The sequence below is a fragment of the Rosa chinensis genome, chromosome 6 (assembly GCF_002994745.2).
Source record: "Rosa chinensis cultivar Old Blush chromosome 6, RchiOBHm-V2, whole genome shotgun sequence".
NCBI classification, from domain to species: Eukaryota; Viridiplantae; Streptophyta; class Magnoliopsida; order Rosales; family Rosaceae; genus Rosa; species Rosa chinensis.
The window spans coordinates 61,484,840-61,508,187 of NC_037093.1; the positions used below are offsets into that span (position 1 = coordinate 61,484,840).

A 23,348-nucleotide genomic window follows, 5' to 3' on the forward strand; every position below is an offset into this window, starting at 1 on the left:
AGAGACGCATCGGTCAGTGATAGCGTCCAAGGGAAGGAAAATTTATTGCAAGGTATAATTCCGAGAAACACGCATGCAAGTAAAATCTCCCCCTCACGTAAGGAAAGGGAATACAAACAGATGGCAATCCAGAATAGATATCGAGAGAACCATGGATTCCCACAATCTTCAATTATAGCACACAATATATCCGTCGGTATAGTATCCAAGCAATTAATGCAATTGTCATAATGAGAAGAGAAAATATAGCATAGTTGAAGCACAGAGAGCACAAATCATGTAGTGAAGAGAACATAGGTCAGAACAGCAGGCATGATGTATTCTATCAACAAATGAATGGGTACTCATAGTCAAACCTTAGGAAGAAAACTTGTGATTAAAGTGAGTGTAACCAGTATATGGGGCTTCGAAACAAGTTTAGTGAAGAAGAGAAGTAGTGAAGTAAGAGAACTAAACATGTGAACTACGCTCAATAAATTTCCTTAAAAGGAGTGGAAAATATTGTTCCCAAGCACGTATTGGATTGGAGTCATAGACCCTTTTTATTTTGCGACACTTAGAACTCATGTAACAAGAATTTTCTCAGCAACTCCCAGAATAGATGTTCTTAGGGTACTAGACATAACAAGGATGCTCCATGGAGAAAGTCTCGAGTAGTTGTCTGCTTTATTTGATTTTTCGTGCACAGATCACTCACCCACTCGTTTCTTGCAAACCTTAGAAAGTTCACCACAACTAAGGCCTGATTACTAGGAGAGATGGGATAGAATCATCCATTCTCGTTTCTTACAAATCCTAGAAAGTTCACCACAACTAGGACCTGATTACTTTGAGAAGATGGAATGAGTTATTTGAGTAGTTTTAATTAGTTCGCCTAGTTCACTGAAACTCTTAAACAATAAACAAGGAGCATGCCACCACATAGGCTATAAGTGAAAGTGCATAACTAACTAGGATACGAACCATGAGTACACCATATTTGTCCAAAATAAGGCATGACAATAGTGTCCAGAGAAAATGTACAAGTCACTAACAACAGTGGTCAAAGCACACTAAGATCATAATGTTCTCTCTCAACAGTGGACACACATTAGATTGTCTTAATACTTGGAACATATTCCCAAAGCATTTCTTAACATTTCAAACCTAGCAGTGTCAAGAGGCTTAGTGAACAAATCAGCAAGTTGACTCTCAGTGGGCACAAAGCTTAACTCAAGTATATTTTGCTCAACCAAATCTCGAATAAAATGATAGCGCAGATCAATGTGTTTTGTTCGAGAGTGTTGAACAGGATTTTTGGTAATATTGATAGCACTGGTATTATCACAAAAAATAGACAACTTACCTTGAGTGATGCCGTAATCATGAAGCATTTGCTTCATCCAAAGCATTTGTGTGCAGCAACTTCCAGCTGCGACATATTCAGCTTCAGCAGTAGACAGAGAAATGCAGTTTTGTTTCTTGCTGTGCCAAGCAACAAGATTATTCCCAATGAAGAAACAACCTCCAGAAGTGCTTTTTCTATCTTTTAGGTTTCCACCCCAATCAGCATCAGAATAGCCTGCAATTTCTACGTTAGTGTCAAAAGTATAGAAAATGCCGCAGTTAATTGTACCTGAGATATATCGGATGATCCTTTTGACAGCTTCCAAATGTGATTTTTTGGGATTTGCTTGAAATCGAGCACACACTCCCACACTGTATGAAATATCAGGTCGACTAGCAGTTAGATACAGTAAGCTGCCAATCATGCTTCTATAGAGAGTGGAGTCGATTGATTTTCCATTCAGATCCTCGCTCAGTTTTGTAGTGGTGCTCATGGGATTTGTAACCACTTTCTTGGATTCAAGTCCAAATTTCTTGACTAGATTCTTAGCATATTTGGTTGAGTGAGAAAGATACCTGCATCAAGTTGCTTCACTTGCAGTCCAAGGAAAAAGGTTAGCTCACCACACATGCTCATTTCAAATTCACTTTTCATGACCGATTGAAATTCACTGACAAGGTATTTAGATGTAGAACCAAAGATAATGTCATCAACATACACCTGAGCTATGATAAGATCATTTTTCACATGTTTTATAAAGAATGTTTTATCAATTGATTCTCTCGTGTACCCTTTTTCCACCAGATGGGTGGAGAGTCTTTCATACCAAGCTCGTGGAGCCTGCTTTAAACCATAAAGAGCTTTCTTGAGTCTATAAACATGATTTAGATTATGTGGATCTTTGAAACCTTGAGGTTGTTCCACATAGACTTCTTCCTGCAACACACCATTCAGAAAGGCAGTTTTGACATTCATTTGGAACAGTTTGATTCTTAGGTGACACGCAACAGACAAAAGCAATCTCACTGATTCTAATCTTGCAACAGGGGCAAAAGTTTCATCAAAGTCGAGACGTTCAATCTGTGAATAACCTTGTGCTACTAGTCTAGCTTTGTTTCTGATTACATTGCCTTTCTCATCACTTTTATTTTTGAAAATCCACTTAGTGCCTATTACATTACAGTCTCTAGATCTTGGTACCAAGTACTACACATCATTCTTAGTGAATTGATTTAATTCTTCCTGCATGGCACTAATCCAATTATCATCTAGTAGGGCTTCCTTGATATTCTTTGGTTCAATTAGGGAAACAAACCCACATAGAGATATGACATTCATAACTATTTGATTTTCTATAATGAAACAAAGTAAAACATTACCTCGACTTACCTCATCTACACTTACCTGTGGAGAAGTTTGGCTTCTGGTTTTGAGACCATCTGAGATTTGTCCAAGAATGTCTTGACGTGAATGATCCTTTTGGACTTGCTTGAACCCTCTTTTGCTTGAGGAACTAGCTCGAAGATGTTGTCAGCATTTTCTCTCTGTTCATTAGTGGTTGATGTGTCTTCTGGTTCTGGTTTGCATGTGGGTGATGTTTCTGCAAAGGTTTCCTCCTGTCTAATGTAGGAATCATCAATAGACACATTGATAGATTCCATGACAATCCTGGTTCTTTTGTTATAGACTCTATAAGCCCGACTATTAGTAGAATATCCGAGGAAGACACCATCATCGCTTCGAGCATCAAATTTTCGGAGTTGTTCTCGATCTCTTAATATGTAGCAGGGGCTTCCAAACACACGAAGGTGGTGTATGTTTGGTTTCTTACCTTTCCACAACTCATAAGCTGTTTGGTCAGTTCCAGGTCTGAAGAAAACTCTATTGATGGTGTAGCATGCAATATTAATAGCCTCAGCCCAAAAGTTCGAGCTTAGACCAATAGAATGCAGCATTACCCTTGCCATGTCTAACAGCACTCTATTTTTGCGCTCGACTATTCCATTTTGTTGTGGAGTGATCGGGGCTGAAAACTCATGGGAAACACCTAACTCATGAAAGTAGTTAGCAAAAGCAGTATTTTTAAACTCAGTTCCATTATCTGACCTTACTCTTACTAAGCACATGTTCGTGGACTGTTTTTCAATTTGTATTCTTTGGTTTAATCCCTTGAATGATTCAAAGGTTTCAGCCTTGTCTCTTAGGAAATTAACCCAAGTGTACCTGGAGAAGTCATCAACGATCACAAGTATGTACTTCTTACTTCCAATGCTTTCTGTTTGAGCTGGTCCCATGAGATCCATATGCAACAGTTCCAAAACTCTTGTGGTAGTGGCAGCGTTTATTATTTTATGAGGGGACCTGGTTTGCTTACCGATTTTGCATTCTCCACATATCTTGTCGGTCCTACCACTTAGTGCTGGTAGACCTCTGACACACTGCTTAGTGGATAATTTGAGTAGATCCTGATAGTTTACATGCCCCAGTCTTCTGTGCCATATTTCAAATGTTTCTTCGGCAGATCTCACAGTCAAGCAATCCTGTAAATTTAGAGATTCATTACATTGAATGTGATAACAGTTATCTGAAGATCTCTTACCTCTCATAATATTTTCTCCCTTGTTATCAAGAATTACACATATTTACTTATTGAACCACACATCCTCATAATCATCAGCCAAGTGACTGACACTTATTAGATTGGCAGTTAAACCCTCTACATACAAGACATTTTTTAGATTAGGAATTCCAGGAGTATTGACTGTTCCTCGAGCAAGTATTTTTGCTTTTCTCCCATCACCAAAAGTAACTGAACCCGTAGTGCTTTCATCTTCGAATGAGATAAACCAAGCTTTATCTCCAGTCATGTGTCTGGAGCAACCACTGTCCACATACCAAAAATCTTTTCGCTTGTCTGCCAAGGCCATGAGTGCTACCAGGCAAGTTGCTTCAATGTATGCTGAAGAATTATCTGTATTTACACTTGTCATGAGGCAGACATCATTAATAGAGTCAGTAGAATCAGAGTGATTAGAATGATGTTTATTTAAGTTCTTTCTAATCCAGACAGGTTTACTTCTATTTTGCATGTTTGCTTTAGTAATCAGACTAGCCAATTTGTTGATAAGCTCTTTCTGCTCTTTAAGCTCACAATGTAAAGATTTTACAGATAGCTTTTCCTCACCAGATGGAATTAACTTAAGTCTCTCATTGCATCTTGGTCTAATGTGTCCTAACTTGCCACAGTAATGACATGTAGGAATAAAGGACTTAAAAGTCGCATACCTGTTATGACTAGTAGAAGGCATCCGACTCAACCTTACCTGAGTGACATTCTGAGAAGATTTTGGTTCTTTGTCAGCCCTTGTAACAGAGTCTTTGATGACTTGAGTGATGGGATCATCTTTCTCCAATTTCGAATTTGACTCTCTCACAAAGTGTGTGCCTTTGGAGCTTTCTCCAGAATATCCAAGTCCGAATGTATCATGGTGGGTTTTTCCGGAGTTGAATAACTTAGATGCTGTTGCAGAGCTTATCTCAAACTTTGTGAACTTCTCTTGAGTGGACTTCAACTCTTTCTGCAATGATTCATTTTCAGTTAGTAGGTTTGAGTTTAGAGCATGTTGTCCTTTTACCTCAAGTTCAAGCATCTTGATTTTGTTTTTCAATTCAGTGCATTGTATCTTCCAGGTCTGAGAACTCTTGTCGCTTTGTGAGTTCTGTAGCTCTTCTATGAGTTTGTTTCTTTCTTGTTCCCACGTGTTCTGAGAGGTCCTCCATGCAAGTTCCAACTTCTCATTTTTAGCTTTTAGCCTCACAATTTCATCCTCCAAACCTGCATTTTTGATTAATGTGGCTTTTGACGCTTTATAGAGTTGTTTGCAACGGACATTAGTCTCATCATCTGAGAATTCTTCATCACTTTCAGATTCAAGTGAAAGAGATGACACGAAAGTAACATTTTTGATCTCCTGAGGTTCATCATCACTCCATGTCGAGAGGAGGGATTTATTGTTGCTATTTCCATGCTTCCTGTTACCACAATCAATAGAAATATGGCCATAGCCACCACATTCATAGCATTTTACTTTTCCAGATTTGTTTGCTCTAAAATTCCCTCTAACGTTGTTATCATTGTTAACAAAATTTTTCTTGGGAACATTTAAGCTTTGAGAGGAGGATTTATTTCTAAGAAACTTTTTGAACTCTTTGGTCAGAAGAGCAAGATCAAGTGATTCATCTTCCTCTTCTTTCCCTTTCACAGCCTTGAAAGCTACACCTTTGGATTTCTTTTCAGGTTTTAGTCTTAGTTCATAAGTCTTTAGATTTCCAATGAGTTCATCCAAAGGGTATTCATCAATGTCAAATGAGTCCTCAATACTAGTGACTTTAGAGTGAAACTTTTCTGGTAAGGCTCTAAGTATTTTCTTGACTACCTTGTCTTCATCAAAAGGGGCACCTAGACTACGACATTGACCAGTAATCTTTAGAATTCTACTATGAAAGTCATCCACGGTTTCCTCCTCTCCCATGGTCATAGTTTCAAATTCATATATCAGACCTTGCAGTTTTTGAGCACGTACCTTTTTGTTTCCTTCATATGTAGTCTGCAGCAGATTCCAAGCTTGTTTTGCAGTGTCGCAGTGACTAATTCTCAGTTTTTCACGTTCAGAGAGAGCGGTGAAAATGCTATTTTTTGCTTTGAAATCGGCTTGAAGATCACGTACTTCTACGTCAGTCCAGTCCTTCCGTGGCTTGGGAATAGAGATTGATGAGCCCTCGCCTTTAGCTAGAATTATTGGTGTCTTCCAACCATTTTCCACAATGTTCCATACATGTTCATCTTGTGCATACAAGTATGACTTCATGTATATCTTCCATTGAGTGTACTTTTCACATCCTCCATCAAACCATGGAGGACTATTAACAGATCCACCAGCAGCCCTATCTCGATGTTGTTCCATCGTCCCTGCGATCTACTAGAATAATCTAGAACCTGCTCTGATGCCAAATAAAAATACCAAATGGAACGATATTGCGTTACAACTCAAAGAACAATTTAACTACAAAAGTATTTTAACAATAGGGACACAGAATTTGCTAACGCAGTGTAAACCTCGCCACTGAGGAAACTTCACTGTGTGGCTTTTAACGTAGCCAACACGAAAGATCAATCCAATATGAATCAAAAGAGTTTACAATACACAAGTTATGTTGTTCATAACATACACAATCACTTAGCAACAAATGCTAACTTGATTTACAACTGATCTAACATTTACTTGATTTTCAATCTATCAACTCTAATCAAATCACTGATCTTTCTTGTTCTCAATGTCTCACTGATCTTTGAGGATGATTTATGAAAGTGCTAGACAACACAAGATAAAGCATGAAACAAATAAAGAGAGTTTTCAGAAAAATGGTTTTGACGGAAAAACATAGTTCAAGAATGAACAAACGTTTTTATGCTGCAGATGAAAACCCTGACAAAATGTATTAGTTTCGAAGCCTTTTATACAAGAGGCAAAACTCCCCCTCAAACAAATCTTTTCTTAAAACACCAAATAAGATAGATATAGAAAGATATCAAAACTTATTTGTTTTGCATGCAAGAAGTCTTTAATACAAAATACACCAAATCAATTTAATAGACATGTAAATCAATTAAAAATGTGCAGCATGATTTGGAGAATTAAACTCAAGATCAGTGAGTCAATTCTGCTTGAACACATCTTCCTCTTTGTTTCCTTGAAGCTCCGGTTTCCTTGTGACAATGGGAAATCATGTATTGAATGGTAATTGCCCAAAATACTTACACTCCACGAAGCACCACTTCTTGGTCGACTGGGATAATGCCTCGAGCCCAAAAGATGTTGCATTGAAGGTTTCCGAAGACCTAACTCATAGCCGGAAATTTGCGGGTGTATGCAATGGCTTGCTTTGCCATTACCAAGATTTTGAGCGGGAAATAATCAGTTTTTACATATCGATCCAATCCCATTAGTGGTGAGTCTGTACCTCTTGCATTACCTATCGTGGAAACTAGCTCTCAAAGTTAAGTTGGGACTGGTTTTGGGTTTGGATACAGTCCCAAGACTGAGGTCTATAAGGCGGTACTTCTTATGTCGTTTGCTCAGAAGGTGATGGTTTTGACGGTTGGCTCCGGGAGTTGGAGAAGCATTTGGTACCCCGGCTACCATTCTGAGCAAGAAAATGGGATTTATGTAAATGGATATCTCCATTGGATAGGCCAGTGTGGTAAGGGTTCTTTGGTGATACATTCCTTTAACCTTGAAAGTGAGAGTTATGAGCAGTTACCAATGCCACCTTGTTGTTTTGATCCCCATAAAGCTCAGTTGAACCTTGGAGTCTTTAACGGCTGCCTTTCTATAACTGTTCGCTCGAGCTATTATATCAGGATTTGGGTGATGAAGAATTATGGTGTTAAGGAGTACTCTTGGACCAGAGAGGTTGACATTAGAGAAATACTGGGTGGTCTTGTAAAACGTAGTTGTGATTATCCTACTCGTGTTCTAGAATACACAAAGGAGAGGCAAGTCTTGGTGTTAGATAATAGGTTGCAGAGTTATAGTACTCCAAACGAGGGCTTTGTGAAGAATGAGGTTGATGGGATAGAAAATATTCATGATGCTGCATATGTCCATATTCAAAGCTTTGTTCTGCTTAAAGATCTCATCAGGGGTTCGAGCATATATGTTCAAAGATTTAGGCATGATAAGAAGTCTGGCAAGTTGGTTGCTCATAATCCTAGGGGTTAGTCTCTCTTCTTTAATGTTGGTTACTTTTTTTACTTCATATTTTAGTTCCAGCGATAAGTATATCCATGTTAATTAGGAAAGGCTCCAGTACTTGACTAATTGAGTTGGCCCTCGATCGCTAATATCAGTATCACTCAGTCTAGTTGGTTTTTATTCATTTTGCCTTCTGATAGTAGTTGATATCTATATGACTTTTGATCAGTGGGATAATACAGAAATTAACCAAGCATGGTTTTGCATTTCCAGTTTCTTGGGAACTATCATCACATCAATGACAACAGTACTGATCATCAAGTCAAATAGAAGCATTTATAAATATGGACTTGTCACCAGTTATATATTATAAGATGCAGTTTTCGTGTGCTTGTGCAGTTGTGCTACAGCCAGCTCACTTGAAAATACTACAGAAGTAAGCCAGCAATGCCATGGAAGAGATGGGCTTATCTGGTTATTTTTCAGTTTGTATTGATAAGTATTTGCGAGAGGAGTAACCGGATATCGTGACCATGAATCTGTCATCTTGAATTGATATACATCTTGCTTGCACACAACTCGAATCTTTGTGGTGAGCAACCAGCATAAAATGTCAAGGATGCATGACAGCCCAAGGGGAAGCTTAATTTGTTACCTTTATTGTTCTTCTCTTTGTTTGCAGATATATATGTGCTCCAGAGTACAAAGGGTTGGTTGAAGTAATTTTTTTTACTTTTGATCTCATAATAAAAACACAGAACTTATGTAATGTGGTCAGTTTTGATACTCTGGCAAAATAACAATACACACGAATTTACTGTATTTAAAAGTCACAGATATCCGTGCGAAATATAAATACTAACAGATAACTATGTAAAATGGGTATAATTGGGCCTACAATAATTTATACAACAACAATATCAACAGAAATCCGTGTGAAGAAACAACAGAAACAGATGTCAGTGTAAAAACTAAAACATTTTCACACGGTAATCTGTGTGAATATCAATTCACACTGATTTCTGTACGTATTATAAATAAGTTTATTTAGAAATCGTTAATTGTGAATTATGGAGGGACAGATTTCGTTACAATAAGTTTTTAGTACAGATTTTTGTGTGAAATGATTAACATACGAATATCTGAGTGAAATGTTAACACGGAAATTCATATGAATAAACAACAGTAACAGATGTCTGTGTAAAAATTAAAATATTTTTACACGGTTATCTGTGTGAATATCAATTCACACTGATTTCTGTATGTATTACAAATTAGTTTATTGAGAAATCGTTAATTTTTTATGTTATGTGAATTATGGAGGGACGGATTTCCATTACAATAAGTTGTAGGAACTTAAAATTTGCAGGAACTTAGATCTGCATGTCTCACATATGCTTGAGAAACAGTTTTTAATTTTATGCCCTTTAGCTTACACAATAGCCAACCAAGTACACCAATATCAGAACTTGCATAATAGAACAATGAATTTGCAAGCCTATGGTTTTTTTTACTCATATTTAATTGGAGCGTAAAGAATTTACTTAGATACGAAATGTGATTTGCTAGAAATGTAAATTACATCTTGCTATGAATGTAAAGTTTAATATTTTCGATTGAGTTGTGGATTTGTTCATTTTATTGTAAATATTTGAAGTATATTTATTGTAGAGAAATAAAAGTATTATTATGTTCAGGGTGCAAATTAATTAGTAATTTTTTTTTTTTTTAAATGTTGTAACCCTTACACACTGAAATCAGTGCGAGTTAGAGTATAGGGATTTCACACAAAAATCCGTGTCAATAAGGTTATAGGTTTTGACACATAAATAAATATGAATTGTATTTCACACAGAAATCAGTGTGAAATAGAGTTTACATATTTGGCATAGAAATCCATGTGAAATAGAGTTGTTCACACGGACCGCATTCAATTACGGTAATTTATATTTATGGAAAGATAGTGGAGCCCACGTCTAATATTTACACGGACAAACTAATCCATGTGAAATGAGTATTACTCCCTACAAACTACACGGTAACTCAATATGTGTGTGTATCGTGGGTAAAAGTCATCACACACTGAAATTCGTGTGAGAAAACCTTATTTCACATAAATTAAAATCTGTGGGTAATTGTTGTTTTGCTAATAGTGTTGGTTTATATTTTTGAACATTCACAATTCAATTTGATCAGTTTACATATCTGAGTCTGACATATTGAACTGATCGATCTTGCAATTCAGATACGGTTGTGATTTAACACATAACAATCTGAATTTCATAATCCAAGTTATTTGATACATTTTTACATTATACAAACAAAAGTTACTTTAAAAGTTAATCATGTGAAAACATTGTTTACTAAATTTCTGTATATACATCACGCAAGTATCCAAGTCACCACATTTGGATTGAAATAATCAATTTATACTCTATAGAACACAAAGTAGTCCTTATACCTCCTCAAATATTGATACTTCTAAATTTTCATTAAAAATTATTAATTTCTGCCCTCATAATTTAGTTTTTTATTTTTAAATAAAAATAAAAATCTCTCTTTTATAAATAAATATTATAGATGAATCAGACAAAATAAAAGAAAAAAGTGAACCACTCGGTAAGGTAAGGTTGGTCGAGCGGTCTAGTAGTCTAGTATGGAACTCTCATCAATCTATGTCTTCGAGTCCAACTCCCACTAATTTGTGGCCAGCAGGTTTGAGGGGTCTTCAGGTTCTTGCACTTGCGGCGGGAGATTAATCTGATTTTGTTGGGATACTCTTGTGGATTTGCCTCACCCTGATTAAAAAAATAAAAATAGAGAGAGAGAGAGAGAGAGAGAGAGAGAGAGAGAGAGAGTCTATTTATAGAGGAAACATTATGGGTGTAGTTTACGACGTTTCGTTTCTCTGTCAGACACATAAAACGGTGCGTTTTGCCTGGATACAAATTGCAAACGTACTCCTTCCTAGAGCGCTCTATAATCTTCAAAGTCTCAGAATTACAGAACCAATTCAACCAAACTAGTTGGTAGCGGTGGAGCTACACAAAATCTTCTCCAAAATTAGGGTTTAGGGTTTCCTCAAAGAATTCCAGAAGCAAAAGACCAAAGAGCCATGGAAGGTGCCTTCGCCAAAGCCTCTGCGATCACTGATCAGAGGCAGAAGATCGAGCAGTACAAGCACATTCTCTCCACTGTGTTCTCATCCGACGACGTCGTTCCGGCCAAGAAGTTCATCGATCACAGTAAATTACCGAATTCTCTTATCTTGATTTTTCCCCAAAAATGTTTGTTTGTTTGTTTTTGTTTTTTTTTTTACAATCTTAACCTTTCGCGGCTCTTCAGTGTTGTCGGACGACGTCCCTCTGGTGGTTTCCCGGCAGCTGTTGCAGAGTTTTGCGCAGGACTTGGGGCGGTTGGAGCCGGAATCGCAGAAGGAGATTGCCCATTATACCCTTGCTCAGATTCAGCCTCGCAGTGTTTCATTTGAAGAACAGGTTCGTTTTGGACCTGCTTGTTTTTTTTTTGGTGTTAATCTATAATATGCCGGTTTAGCCTTTATTCGGAACTTTTTTAGTGGAGTTATTCCGTGTGTTTGATGGTTTTTAGGTTAATGTAGTATGATAATCTAGGGTTTTGAGAAGTTTAGTTCAAGGGGTCAGTAGAATAGGATAATTTCTTTGCAGTAATATGTTTTTGCTGAGGCTAAAAGAATTTTCGTAGTGTATTGTCTATGGAATATAGAAATTTATAGGTTTGTATAGCTGTCGCTAGATATGATGGTGTCATATGTAATGTAGGGGTTGCTAGGATGACCAATTCATTCATTTTGGAAAGACACGTGACTACCATTTGATTTGGGCGTATTTTGATTTCAAAAGTACTTCATGTTCCGAACGTTACAGGTTTTGATAATAAGGGAGAAACTTGCAGAACTGTATGAGTCTGAGCAGCAGTGGTCAAAAGCAGCTCAGATGCTCAGTGGAATTAATCTAGACTCCTCAATGAGGTATGTGAGTAAGATCCACTCTATTGGGGCTCCTTTTTCCTATCATAAGAATGGACTGTAGGAATTACTGATACACCTGTTTTTGCAATTCAGAGTGATTGATGACAAGTTCAAGTTAGCAAAGTGTGTTCAAGTTGCTCGCCTGTATCTTGAGGTATGTGCTTTCCCCCAACTGTTTAGCTTTTGAGTGGTGTTTAGTGCTGCTGTTTGGTCTGTCACAACCCTCACTAAGTTAGCACAGTATACATTGGATGTGTCTGCATTAGGGGGTTCTTAGGAGGGTGGTTTGCATTGGGAGTGATGTGGAGACTGTCTGTATTATTTATTGTGTAATCCATGATGTGAACAATGTAACATGTGCTTGTATCAGCATTTACTAAGGAAGAAAGCCTGTCTTTAGTTGATGGTTATTCTTTGGACCCCTTTGAAGTGCTGATATAGGAGTAAATAAGACTTGTATGCTCTGTGACTGGTAGACATGCCTTTCCAAGTTGTTTATAGTGTTTTGCTCATTGAGGAAAGTGAAGCCTTAATATCCATTGCGACTAATGCAGATTTTATGATATTGAACATACTTGTAAAAGTGTGAACATATAATAAAGAAACTCATTTTGTAGGATGATGATGCTGTCAATGCAGAAGCATTTATTAATAAAGCTTCATTCTTGGTTAGCAGCAGTCAGCATGAAGTATTGAATTTGCAGTATAAGGTTTGTCATTGTTGGATATTCAGTGAAAGTAATTGCATTAAATTCAGCTGGTTTTTAGAGTTTTGAATTTGCTACTTTTCCTCCTTGTTTCTCTACAGGTTTGTTATGCAAGGATTTTAGATTTGAAGAGGAAGTTCTTGGAAGCAGCATTACGTTATTATGACATTTCTCAGATTGAGAAGAGGCAAATAGGAGATGAGTATGTCAAGAATTGATCTCAACTCCTACAAAAAATTTCTTCTGCATATTGATTATGATAATTAGTTTTACTTCTTTCAATTTATTCTGCAGATACTTATTTTTTTCTTTTTACTTATTGCAGAGAGATTGATGAGGATGCCTTGGAGCAAGCCTTATCTGCTGCAGTTACATGCACAATTTTGGCCGCTGCAGGACCACAACGTTCCCGTGTTCTTGCCACTTTGTACAAAGTAAACATCTTACTTGGATTTTATGTGTGTGTGTGTGTGTTAATGTGTTTTTCCTTTCATGTTATGCTGATACCTTGCGATTTTGGTTCAGGATGAGCGATGCTCAAAACTGAAAGTTTATCCAATACTTCAAAAGGTCTCTCTCTCCATACACACCCACATGGTTTCTGAAATCATAATTGTCTTGGTCTTTTACGTTTTTCTCCCGTCTGTATACTACTTTCTTTAATGGATATCTATGCTTATTAGGTGTATTTGGAGAGAATTTTGAGGAAACCAGAAATTGATGCATTTGCTGAAGAGTTGAAGCCGCATCAGGTTATAAGTATTTTTTTTCTTTTCTATATCAGATATCGGATCTTCACATACCCTTTTCGTGGAAGCTATAATAGTTTGTCTGTCTTATTTCAACAGAAAGCACTTCTGCCAGACAATTTTACGGTGTTAGATCGTGCAATGATTGAACATAATCTTCTCAGTGCCAGCAAACTTTACACCAATATAAGGTTGGTTATATGTCGCTGTTGGTTTCCACCTTCAACTTATTGTATTGTAGTGGGTCTGTTTAGTTACTTATCATGGATTCTGTTGCAGTTTTGATGAGTTGGGAACCTTGCTTGGAATTGAGCCTCCAAAGGTACACTCTTGTATACCCTTTTTGTTGAATCTTGTGCTTCATTTGTTAAGTAGCACTACTCCGTATTCAGGTCTCTGTTACCATTATTACTATGCTTCATGTTCCTAAGGATTCAATATGTGGCTTACAGGCTGAGAAGATTGCTTCAAGAATGATATATGAGGACAGAATGAGGGGATCTATTGATCAGGTATGAATTCACCTTGCTCATACTGTGACCAAGAAGTGCTGAAAGTCATCAGGCTTGTTTGACTACGCAGTCCACTCCAAATTTGACTTTTTATCTATATACATGTTGGCATTTATCTGAAAAGTTCCATAACAGGTGGAAGCTGTCATACATTTTGAAGATGATACTGAAGAGCTGCAACAATGGGATCAGCAGGTAAATTCAGTGGTAGTGTCAGAAGTCAAATTCTTACATATTTCATTTCAAAAACTTAATGACTCTACCCTAAACCCTATTTGGATGTGTAATCTGGCCAAATTGTTACTTCAAGTAGTTCACACTATATATCTTTTGTTTGGTTCAACTCTTTTAAGTCTTTCTCTGGCTACCTGTATCTGCAGATTGTTGGCTTATGTCAAGCGCTCAATGACGTCTTGGATAGCATGGCAAAGAAAGGCTTGGCAATTCCTGTCTGATTTTGTTGTTGACTTAGCTTCAGAATTTGGAAGTGGACCTCCGTTTTTTCACCCATTCACCAATTAATACCTTGTGATATACTTATTAACCTGGAATTGATATGTGAATATTTTGGTTGTGATTGGTAATGGCAAATCACTTCCTTATTGCCCATGTAGGACTGTTACATTAAGTCATGCCATTTATGGAGTCTTGGATTTTCTCTTGGCTGTTGCATCCTTGTAGCTTCTTGCATTATGCTGGTAGAAGCAAAATTTTTGATATTGATGGCTTTGAATTCCAAGAGTGATTCTCCCCGCTAGCCCTAGCTAATTATTTGCTTTGATCTCTGGCCCCTTGTATTTTCATAAATCTTCTAGAGAAAATTCATGATAAGAGAAGGGTCTCAATTCTCCTGTCTATACTTACCGGACCCAAGACTTCCATACTTGCCAGTCTCGCCTAAAACCAGAACCAAAAGCTTGTTACTTTTGGCTGGAATTGTAAAACAAGAAGATCAATCTTACCGTTCAACGCCCATACAAAAGTTCCGTTTAACCTGGCCTGCCAGTTATATACGTTTTTGGTGGGGATGCTCTAGTAGCTAGGGGTTTTAAGCTTTCTGGAATTGACTCACTACTCAAATTAACTGTTAAAGAGAAGCCTGATGAACAATTTGGTTGTGGAGTCGACATTTTTTGGTGATGTATACGCACAAGGAAACTCTTATCATTGAAAGATACAATTTATACACAGCAACGCATATTCAGTGGAAAAAGAATGAGAAATGAAAGGGGAATACTAAAAGGAGCCAAAGCTCAAATTTAGATGCAGCCTCACTCGTACAAAGATATACATCTACAAGAAGTCAATTAGCAAGTGATTCATGTTATTTAACTAGCAATTCCTGGTTTTGAGATGGACCAGTTACCGAAGATGATATCATCTCATTCTCAAAAACCCTGACATGGCACAGCTTTTCCCCAGCTTCATCAGCAAAAGTAATCTTCTTCCTCTCCTTGTTTACAATAGTTGTTTTTGGGTGATTGTTTCCAACGTCTTCGGAATCATTAGAATCATTCTGATCAGCCATTCTCTGCAATTCATAAATGAAAATCAAAATGATGCCGCGAGCATAGGTATATAGCAATGGCATTGCTTCCAAATGACGAGAGGGAAGAAAATAGGACAAGGAGCAAACCATGATTTTACAAAATCGGCTACAGTCCCTTGACATCATCGAGAGCAACTTTTTAGCAGAAGCCTCAACTCGTGTTACATTCTGAATGGCCATTCTAACCTGCCACCATTTATGGGTATAAATATAGATAGACAAGCACTATTACATTATAAAGGGTGCAACAGATAAGGTTATTGAGAAGCATATAAAAGCATACCTCATCAGCATTATATTTCAGTGATGTGGTAGGATAGGGTCCGGACAATAATCTTTCTTCTGCAATTTCCTTCATGGTCTGTAATTCATTTGTGAGTTTTGTTGTGATACATTCAATGTCATGCATCTGGCGTTGTGAGAATGCAATGGCACTGTCTGAACAGGTTCGAATGGATGTACACCCTGTACTAAAACGTGGTGGTGCAGTTGAAGAACCATTAGAAGCTTTAGGGATGCCTCTAGGATGCGAACTAATCTTCTCATTCTTGGGATTCCTAATGGTTTGCGGTGTAATAGAGAACTTAGGTCTCCTGATCTGATTAGGCTGCCATTCAGCACCATGGTTTGTACTCTCAGTATGTTTTCCAAAACATAGTTTCCCCTTGCACGCTGAAATTATCACAAACTCAGAATTAAGTGCATGAAATGAAAAGAGAGAAAAAAGGTGAATTCAAAGAACCTGAGATAGGCAATATTTCATTACAAAGATTGTACTGACCATACAACTAAATTGAATTTTAGAGACCCTAAAATATTTCTTGGCATCTGGTAAATATTTATTTCAGAAAGGCTTACAGAAGAGCAAGGGAGCTTAAACTATTACTCTGAAACCTTTTCAAGAAAAACAAAACAAATCAAAAGACTCTTCATCAAAGAAAATGTGAAAATAACAGAATTTATCAACAGAAACTGAGTACAGAACAGAATTTCACAGACTAAAAGAAGAAAAGGGGTCCTCTAACAACCAAATTGCAACAGCTACCCAACAAACGTACATAGTGCAATACAGTCAGATTTAGGCATACAAATTCCAATACAATAATCACCTTTTTTAAATAACACAAGGTGGTGACACCTGATAATCTGTAGAAACCTAAGGACACGGGGAAAATTGTGAATAGCCCACACATCTCGCCCTTCCTTCCCTATTGTTAACAAAATTCCTTTATTCCTTTTCTTTTTGTTACTTAACACCGAAGAAACACAATTTATTTAAAAGTTTCATCATGAACACAAGGCGTGAAGAAACTAATTAACATGTAAGGGGCTGTTGTGAGAAAAATATTGAAAGGCCTTTTCAGCTACTCTACCCAAAACACAGCTAGCTCACCACTTATCCACAAAACAATTGGAAAAAAGAAAACAAAAACCACAGCTCCCAATCTGGGGTATCAAACACTTCTTTTGATATAATTAAAATAATGAAAAAAAATATGGCTTTTGATATAATTCCAGAACAACCACCCTGCTTTCTACTTGGACCACAAGAATGCGTTAGCATTATACATCCCAATAGATGGCCTGTGTTTCACAAGCAAAATTTGTAGAGAAGCAAATAGAAAATTTGAAAATGTATAGGTAATAGTGAATCTAAGTTCAACTTTCAAGCAAACAGAAATACCAAGAAATTCACTTTATGGCTGCCTAGTTTTGTGGTGTAGAGTATTTATGATCCTAAACACAACATACAGTATGAGTTAAGGTTCCATGAATCAAAACTAAGACTTTATAACTTACCGCTATGTCCATCCTGTAACTCAATTGACTTCATAGCCTTGCACAATTTTTCTTGGGAAGCTGGTGAAATGGCCTGCACATGAAAACAATTTAGGTTAAACAACCTTCATGATATATTCAAGGCTAATAAACATCCAATAGACACCATTTACCTTTCTTGTTGGGAAAAGCCTTTGAGGAAGCTGCGGCTTTAAGTACCCACCACTAGCTGCTGCTGTACACTCATCACTAGCCTCACATGAAATGTCCCCAGGAGACAAGCTTATTTTTGCATCAGCACATGCAAACAATTGAGATTGCTTCTCCTCTTCGTTTGACATGGAAACGTGATCAGCCACAGACACCAAACAGCTACCAGAGCCCAAGTCACAATCACCAACAGAGTTAGCACTGGCTTCCTGATTAGAAGGTAAATCACCTTTGCTATAGGCATCAGATGTACATGCATCAGATCCCTTAATTGGTTCCGTGCACCGAAATAAACCATCTTTGGTCTCACTGTTAATCTGACATAACAATGCATCCTCAGAGGAAATAGTATCATCTGAAGATATTGCTTCAATGAGGTCAGGGTGAACTGAATTCATGATATATCCTTGAATCCTAGATTCTAATGCAGGCCAAAAATCTAAACACTGGTAATTGGTTATCTCAGTATCATCTGCCTTGACTATATCCCAACCTGAGTTGCTTACAACCTGAAGTGGCATAGGATCATACTCCATATCTTCACAAAATGGTTCATAAACAACGCAGCTCTGATTTTCATCTGTTGGAAAAATTGACAATTCAGCAGCTGTCATAGGGAATTCAGTTGGCACTACTCCATAATAACTCACCATATTGTCATAAACCAGAGAGGTATCATCATCAAAACAGCTTGTGTTTTGGACATCCGAACAACCAGGTTCAGGAACATCTACTTCAATGTCCCTCTCACATGCAGGTGTAACCTGATTGAATTGGAGTAGCTCCTGCTCAGTTGGGATCTGTTCTGATTTGATAGTTATTGTGGCTTTTTGAGAGATGGTAGAGGCACCTTTTTTCACACGCTTGCTTTTTGTCTTGGCCTTTGCATTCTTTGAAAGTTTAGATCTCAAATTACTTAGAGGCTCCAGGAGATCATTATCTTCATTAGCTTGCGACATTGAATACTCTTGTTTTACAGGAGAGCACATTTCTAATTGTTCGTTCAAATCAGTGAACTTTGAACGCTTTCTTTTCTTTGTCTTGCATGTCTGCTTGATCTGCTTCAGTGTCACATTACCAAAGCAATCCAAATCACTGTTTCCTCCATCATTACAATCAAAGCCAGAATCTTCAGGTTCACTCTTGATTTTTATATTTCCAACATTACCTGTATCTGTGCTTTCAGTCATGATCCTAGAGCTGTCAATATGCAGGCCCCGGAACTCATCTTTTGGTGGAATTGTTGGAAACAAATGACCATTTTTGGCATCTAGTTCTTCACATATGTCTTTCACATTCTTGAATCTGAGTACTGGTTTTCCACTAGCCACATTCAGTGTTTTTTTCAATACGCCACCAGTCAGAGTCTTGATGAAGTGCAAATGGATGCAACTTCTCAATTCCATCAGATATAGAACTCAATGATTCTTGCTAGAACACAAATGATTACGATGCCTAGTATGATCTCCCTGCAATGAAGACAGACTTTAGTGATAAATTAATATTCCATTAACAGAAAAATGTTACAATCCAATGCCAAAAGAGATGAGTGGCATTATCATGTACTACGTAAGCTAAATATGCAAATCACATAAAATTTTACTAGCACCACAAATGGAAGCAACAACTTCAATGAGAGGGCAACCTAGTATGCAAAATGAAACTCTATCCAATACAACATGACAACAAGACTATTTGCTGTAAAACAGACAAGAATGACTTCCATTTTGCTAGAACAACGAATGGCCATGATGACTTGAACCTTATACATGCTATATTTCATCTAATATCCATCCATCATAACAAATAATCATAAAAATGATAAAGTTTTGACTGCTGTGCAATGGTCTGGGTCAATAAAGCATATTTTTGTATCAATTAGTGTTTGCCAAGCCTTTACAATTCCATACCAGAACGAAAGTTCTAACTGATGATGCAAACTCTCTAACAAATTGCCCAGAATGTATCGAGTATGGAAGCCTCCAATTACATTATGAACTCCAAATATACAAATATGAAATCAACATGTCAATCATGAAATGATGCATTCTAATTGCAATTGCAAGCCATAAATTCTGTGATATATATATATATATATATATAACAACCCTTGCAAACAAAATTTGATAATTAGACTAAATTTTTTTAACTATTTAACATCAATTCATTTCTTCCTAAACCAATCAATGCACCTTTTAACCAAGAAGACCGCAGACGCTAAATTCTAATGACTTTTCTATCTGCCGCTATACTTCATCGACCTTAACTACGATCACTATTCCCGTTTCGGGACACACAACATTTTGTTATAAAACCTAAATGTTACAGATCTACCAGATATCTGCAAAACTTGAAGACGGATCTCACAGATCTAAACGCGAAAGCGTACTTCATAAACTAAATTTGAAAAAATTGAAGCTGAAAATAACTCACCGGAGATCGGAAGATCAAAAAATCCAGCGGCGTCTCGGATCTGATTCGAATTAGATGGGAGTTGAAGACAAGAGTCGTCTGAATCCAACAAAAATTCACCGTCTCGGAGAAATCGAATCTGAACTGAAATAGACGGGGAGAGAGAGAGAGAGAGAGGAAGCTTGTTTGGATTCACCGAGAGAGAGAAACAGTAGAGAGTAGAGAAAAATGAGCCGGCTAGGTTTTAGATTTGGACTTTTGGAGACTGGAGTGGCGGAACAAAAAGGGGGGGATTTTAGAGGGTAGAAAAGTTAGAAACCTCGCGCCAAACCCAATTATGGTTTGGCGGGAACCAACGTTCTCTCGCTTAAATAATCGGGGGGGGAGGGGAAATTATTGGGTGCTGTACATGGGTATGGAACTGGTGACACGTGGTTTTGCATCTAGCCGTCGATATGTCCTTTGAAGATAAAATCACATTCATGCTATGAATGAAGATGAGTGTTGGATGAAAAAAACTAAAAAAGTGTGGTGGGTGAAATCGACACATGTAACGTTTTGTTTTAAGTTTGAAAAAGAAATGGTATTAAATTGCTTTAAATTTGGGGGAGATCGATCGAGATTTGTCTATCTCCTAGTTGTATATTTTTGTATCTCATTGTAGAAATTGAACATATGGCTTTGTTTGTAGTTTTGTCTATCTTATTCGGTTGTGTTCCTCATAATTTCAAATTAAACACGTAGAAATTTGAGCATACTGTTTTCTATTTTTTAATTATGTTTCTCTTTTTAAATTAGTTAAGGTGGTTATATTCAATTAATTATCTCTCTAAATCTCTTAATATTAATTGTTATGTAACAAAGAAAATAAAAACTAAAGAAAACAAAGCTTAAGAAATCAATTGCAAAAAAAGAGATAAATTGCATATTATAGAAAAAAGAGAAACATAATTAAAAAATAGAAAAAATAGAAAATTATTAGGACTTATTCGGGCCGGCCTAAAGGGCCGGGCCGGGTTTCATTCTCATGGCCCATACCCTACCCTATTTAAAAAAGGGTCAGGCCAACCCGCCCTAATGCAAGGGCCAGGTCGGGCGGATTTAGGGCCTAAGGGCCAAATGATGACCCCTAAATTATAGTAGTTTATTCGATGATAGTGTTGATGGGATGGTGATAATAGTGACAGATCAATGGTGGTATTTTTAGTGACTATGGCGCTGAATGTGGCAACATTGGTAGGGTGTTGTTATTATAGGTTAAGGGTGGTGGCTTTGATGTCGCTGTAGTGACAATTGGTGATGGTTGGAGTGCGATGGAGAGTGTGGGGTGGTGGTGATGGTTATGGTAAATGTTAATATTGGTGAACTTTGATATAACATTTAGATGTATTGGGTGAAAAAAAAAAGTTGATAATGTAAATATGATCAAGGTGACTGTCAAAGAGAATAATAATGTCAGCAAGCATCAATTCAAGTGAAGTGGTGGCGCAGCCAAAAGTGGTAACCAAATATTGAAATTTACACCTAGTGTGGTTTAGGGTTTAGGGATATGAGCTCATGTGGTCATTTTTTTACAACTTTATACCAAATCTTGCTAGTTTCGGCATTGCCTTCATGGGAGGCATCAACTTTACAAAAATGCTAACGTGTCGTTCTTTGGATTTGAAGAGCAAAGAGGGAGATTTGTAGTGATGGTGTCAATATTGTGTTGCGTATGTACCGGATGACAGTTACATCTACTAAACCCTATTGTAGCCGCGCATGGTGGCAATGGCTGCTCTGGAGCAAAGGCTATCTCCTAACTACTCGGGTTTGGATCCTTTCCATTTGGTATTGCTTGGTCGGTGGGGCACGGACTTAGGTTTTTGTACTTGTGATTTTTGTTTTTAATGTTAAATTACATAGAAATTGGGGAAAACGTCACAAACAGTACCCCAACTTAAAGTCATTCTACACTTTGGTACCTCATCTTTTAAATATATCACTTTGATACCTCAACTTATTATTTATGCATAAGATTCATACACGCCGTTAATAACACCGTTAACTCAAGTGTCATGTAGCTTTTTGTCATGGGTATTTTCGTCAATTCATATTTTCCCACCAAAAATCTCATGTTATTTGCCATTTAATAAAAACTCACTCCGTTAATTCATATTTATTTTTATTAAAAAACAAAAACACAACAAACATCTTTCTTCATTGCCGATGAAACCAAATAACCATGGATCTATATTTAAAGAGTAAGCAAATAACTACAACAACCATAAATACTAAAAGTTTCAAGCAATTTCTACAACTCTACTAGAGACAATCTGCTATGATTGGTATTGAAATTGATTATGCATAATGAATTGAATAAGCATTTTTCCTTCTCTGTCTTAAGAGTTCTTCAATTAAAAGGGGAAAGACTCAAATCCTAAACTTGAAAGAAACTTAGTATCTACCCAACAAATTACATTTGAAGAGCTAAAATAAGATGATATAGAATCAACAATTAATAAAGCTAGCAGACAATTTGATCTTATCCAAATCACTCTCTATTTGTGAATTAGCAGGCTGAAAACAATAAATCTCTCACCTCTTCTCATTTTAATTATTATGTTTCCTGGGATCATAACAATAAGTCAAAAATTCTAGTACAATAACTTAAATTGATCTTCCATAAACCAAATATAATATTTTCCTTAATGACAGATTTATTTTTAGCAAAAAGAAAGGAATTTTAGATCATCTCCCCTGGAATTTTTGGTGGGAAAATATAAATTGACGAAAATACCCATAGCAAAAAGCTACATAACACTTGAGTTAACGGTGTTATTAACAGCGTGTATGAATCTTATGCATAAATAATAAGTTGAGGTATCAAAGTGATATATTTAGAAAATGAGGTACCAAAGCGTAGAATGACTTTAAATTGGGGTACTGTTTGTGACTTTTTCCCTAGAAATTGATAAAGAGATTGCAACTTCTTTCACGCGAGAGAAATGTTACATTCAAGATCTTATTTCGAGGTTTACGAGGTTATTGGCCATAAAAGTAGTATTACATTTTTTCAATGTAGGCAGAGTCAGTATATTGATCTTAAATTAGAACGACCATTACATACCCTTCCGCTGCTATTAATAGACATTCAAGAGATTGTTGGGGTACCACGATGGTACATAAGTATAAATCACTCATTTTACATTAGGTGGTTTTAGTCGGACCTCCAAATTTGATATTTGCACCTCTAATTTTTTTTCAGTTATTAATTGACTCTGTCAACTTATATGAAAAGACAAATAAGGACAAAGAGAGAAAAATGAAAAATTAAGTAAGTAAATAAATAAATACTTT

General features: G+C 36.9%; 3 protein-coding genes across 3 annotated transcripts; 2 read left to right on the top strand and 1 right to left on the bottom strand.

Moving 5' to 3' along the window:
- Window positions 1-7,452: 7,452 nt before the first annotated feature.
- On the top strand, window positions 7,453-8,109 carry LOC112168903 (putative F-box protein At3g16210). Its single transcript, XM_024305839.2, has one exon. The coding sequence runs from the start codon at window positions 7,453-7,455 to the stop codon at window positions 8,107-8,109; it is 657 nt and encodes a 218-aa protein (XP_024161607.2).
- A 2,880-nt stretch (window positions 8,110-10,989) lies between these two features.
- On the top strand, window positions 10,990-14,804 carry LOC112174036 (COP9 signalosome complex subunit 4). Its single transcript, XM_024311730.2, has 14 exons — window positions 10,990-11,327; window positions 11,428-11,579; window positions 11,988-12,091; window positions 12,185-12,245; window positions 12,709-12,801; window positions 12,900-13,000; window positions 13,124-13,232; window positions 13,324-13,368; window positions 13,482-13,550; window positions 13,647-13,738; window positions 13,827-13,869; window positions 14,000-14,059; window positions 14,195-14,254; window positions 14,440-14,804. The coding sequence occupies exons 1-14, from the start codon at window positions 11,198-11,200 to the stop codon at window positions 14,512-14,514; spliced, it is 1,194 nt and encodes a 397-aa protein (XP_024167498.1). The 5' UTR covers window positions 10,990-11,197; the 3' UTR covers window positions 14,515-14,804.
- A 569-nt stretch (window positions 14,805-15,373) lies between these two features.
- LOC112174037 lies at window positions 15,374-20,327 on the bottom strand. Its single transcript, XM_024311731.2, has 6 exons — window positions 20,031-20,327; window positions 17,561-19,066; window positions 17,409-17,481; window positions 15,892-16,280; window positions 15,696-15,794; window positions 15,374-15,590 (listed from the first exon to the last, which is right to left on the bottom strand). The coding sequence occupies exons 2-6, from the start codon at window positions 19,001-19,003 to the stop codon at window positions 15,384-15,386; spliced, it is 2,211 nt and encodes a 736-aa protein (XP_024167499.1). The 5' UTR covers window positions 19,004-19,066; window positions 20,031-20,327; the 3' UTR covers window positions 15,374-15,383.
- Between the last annotated feature and the right edge of the window lie 3,021 nt (window positions 20,328-23,348).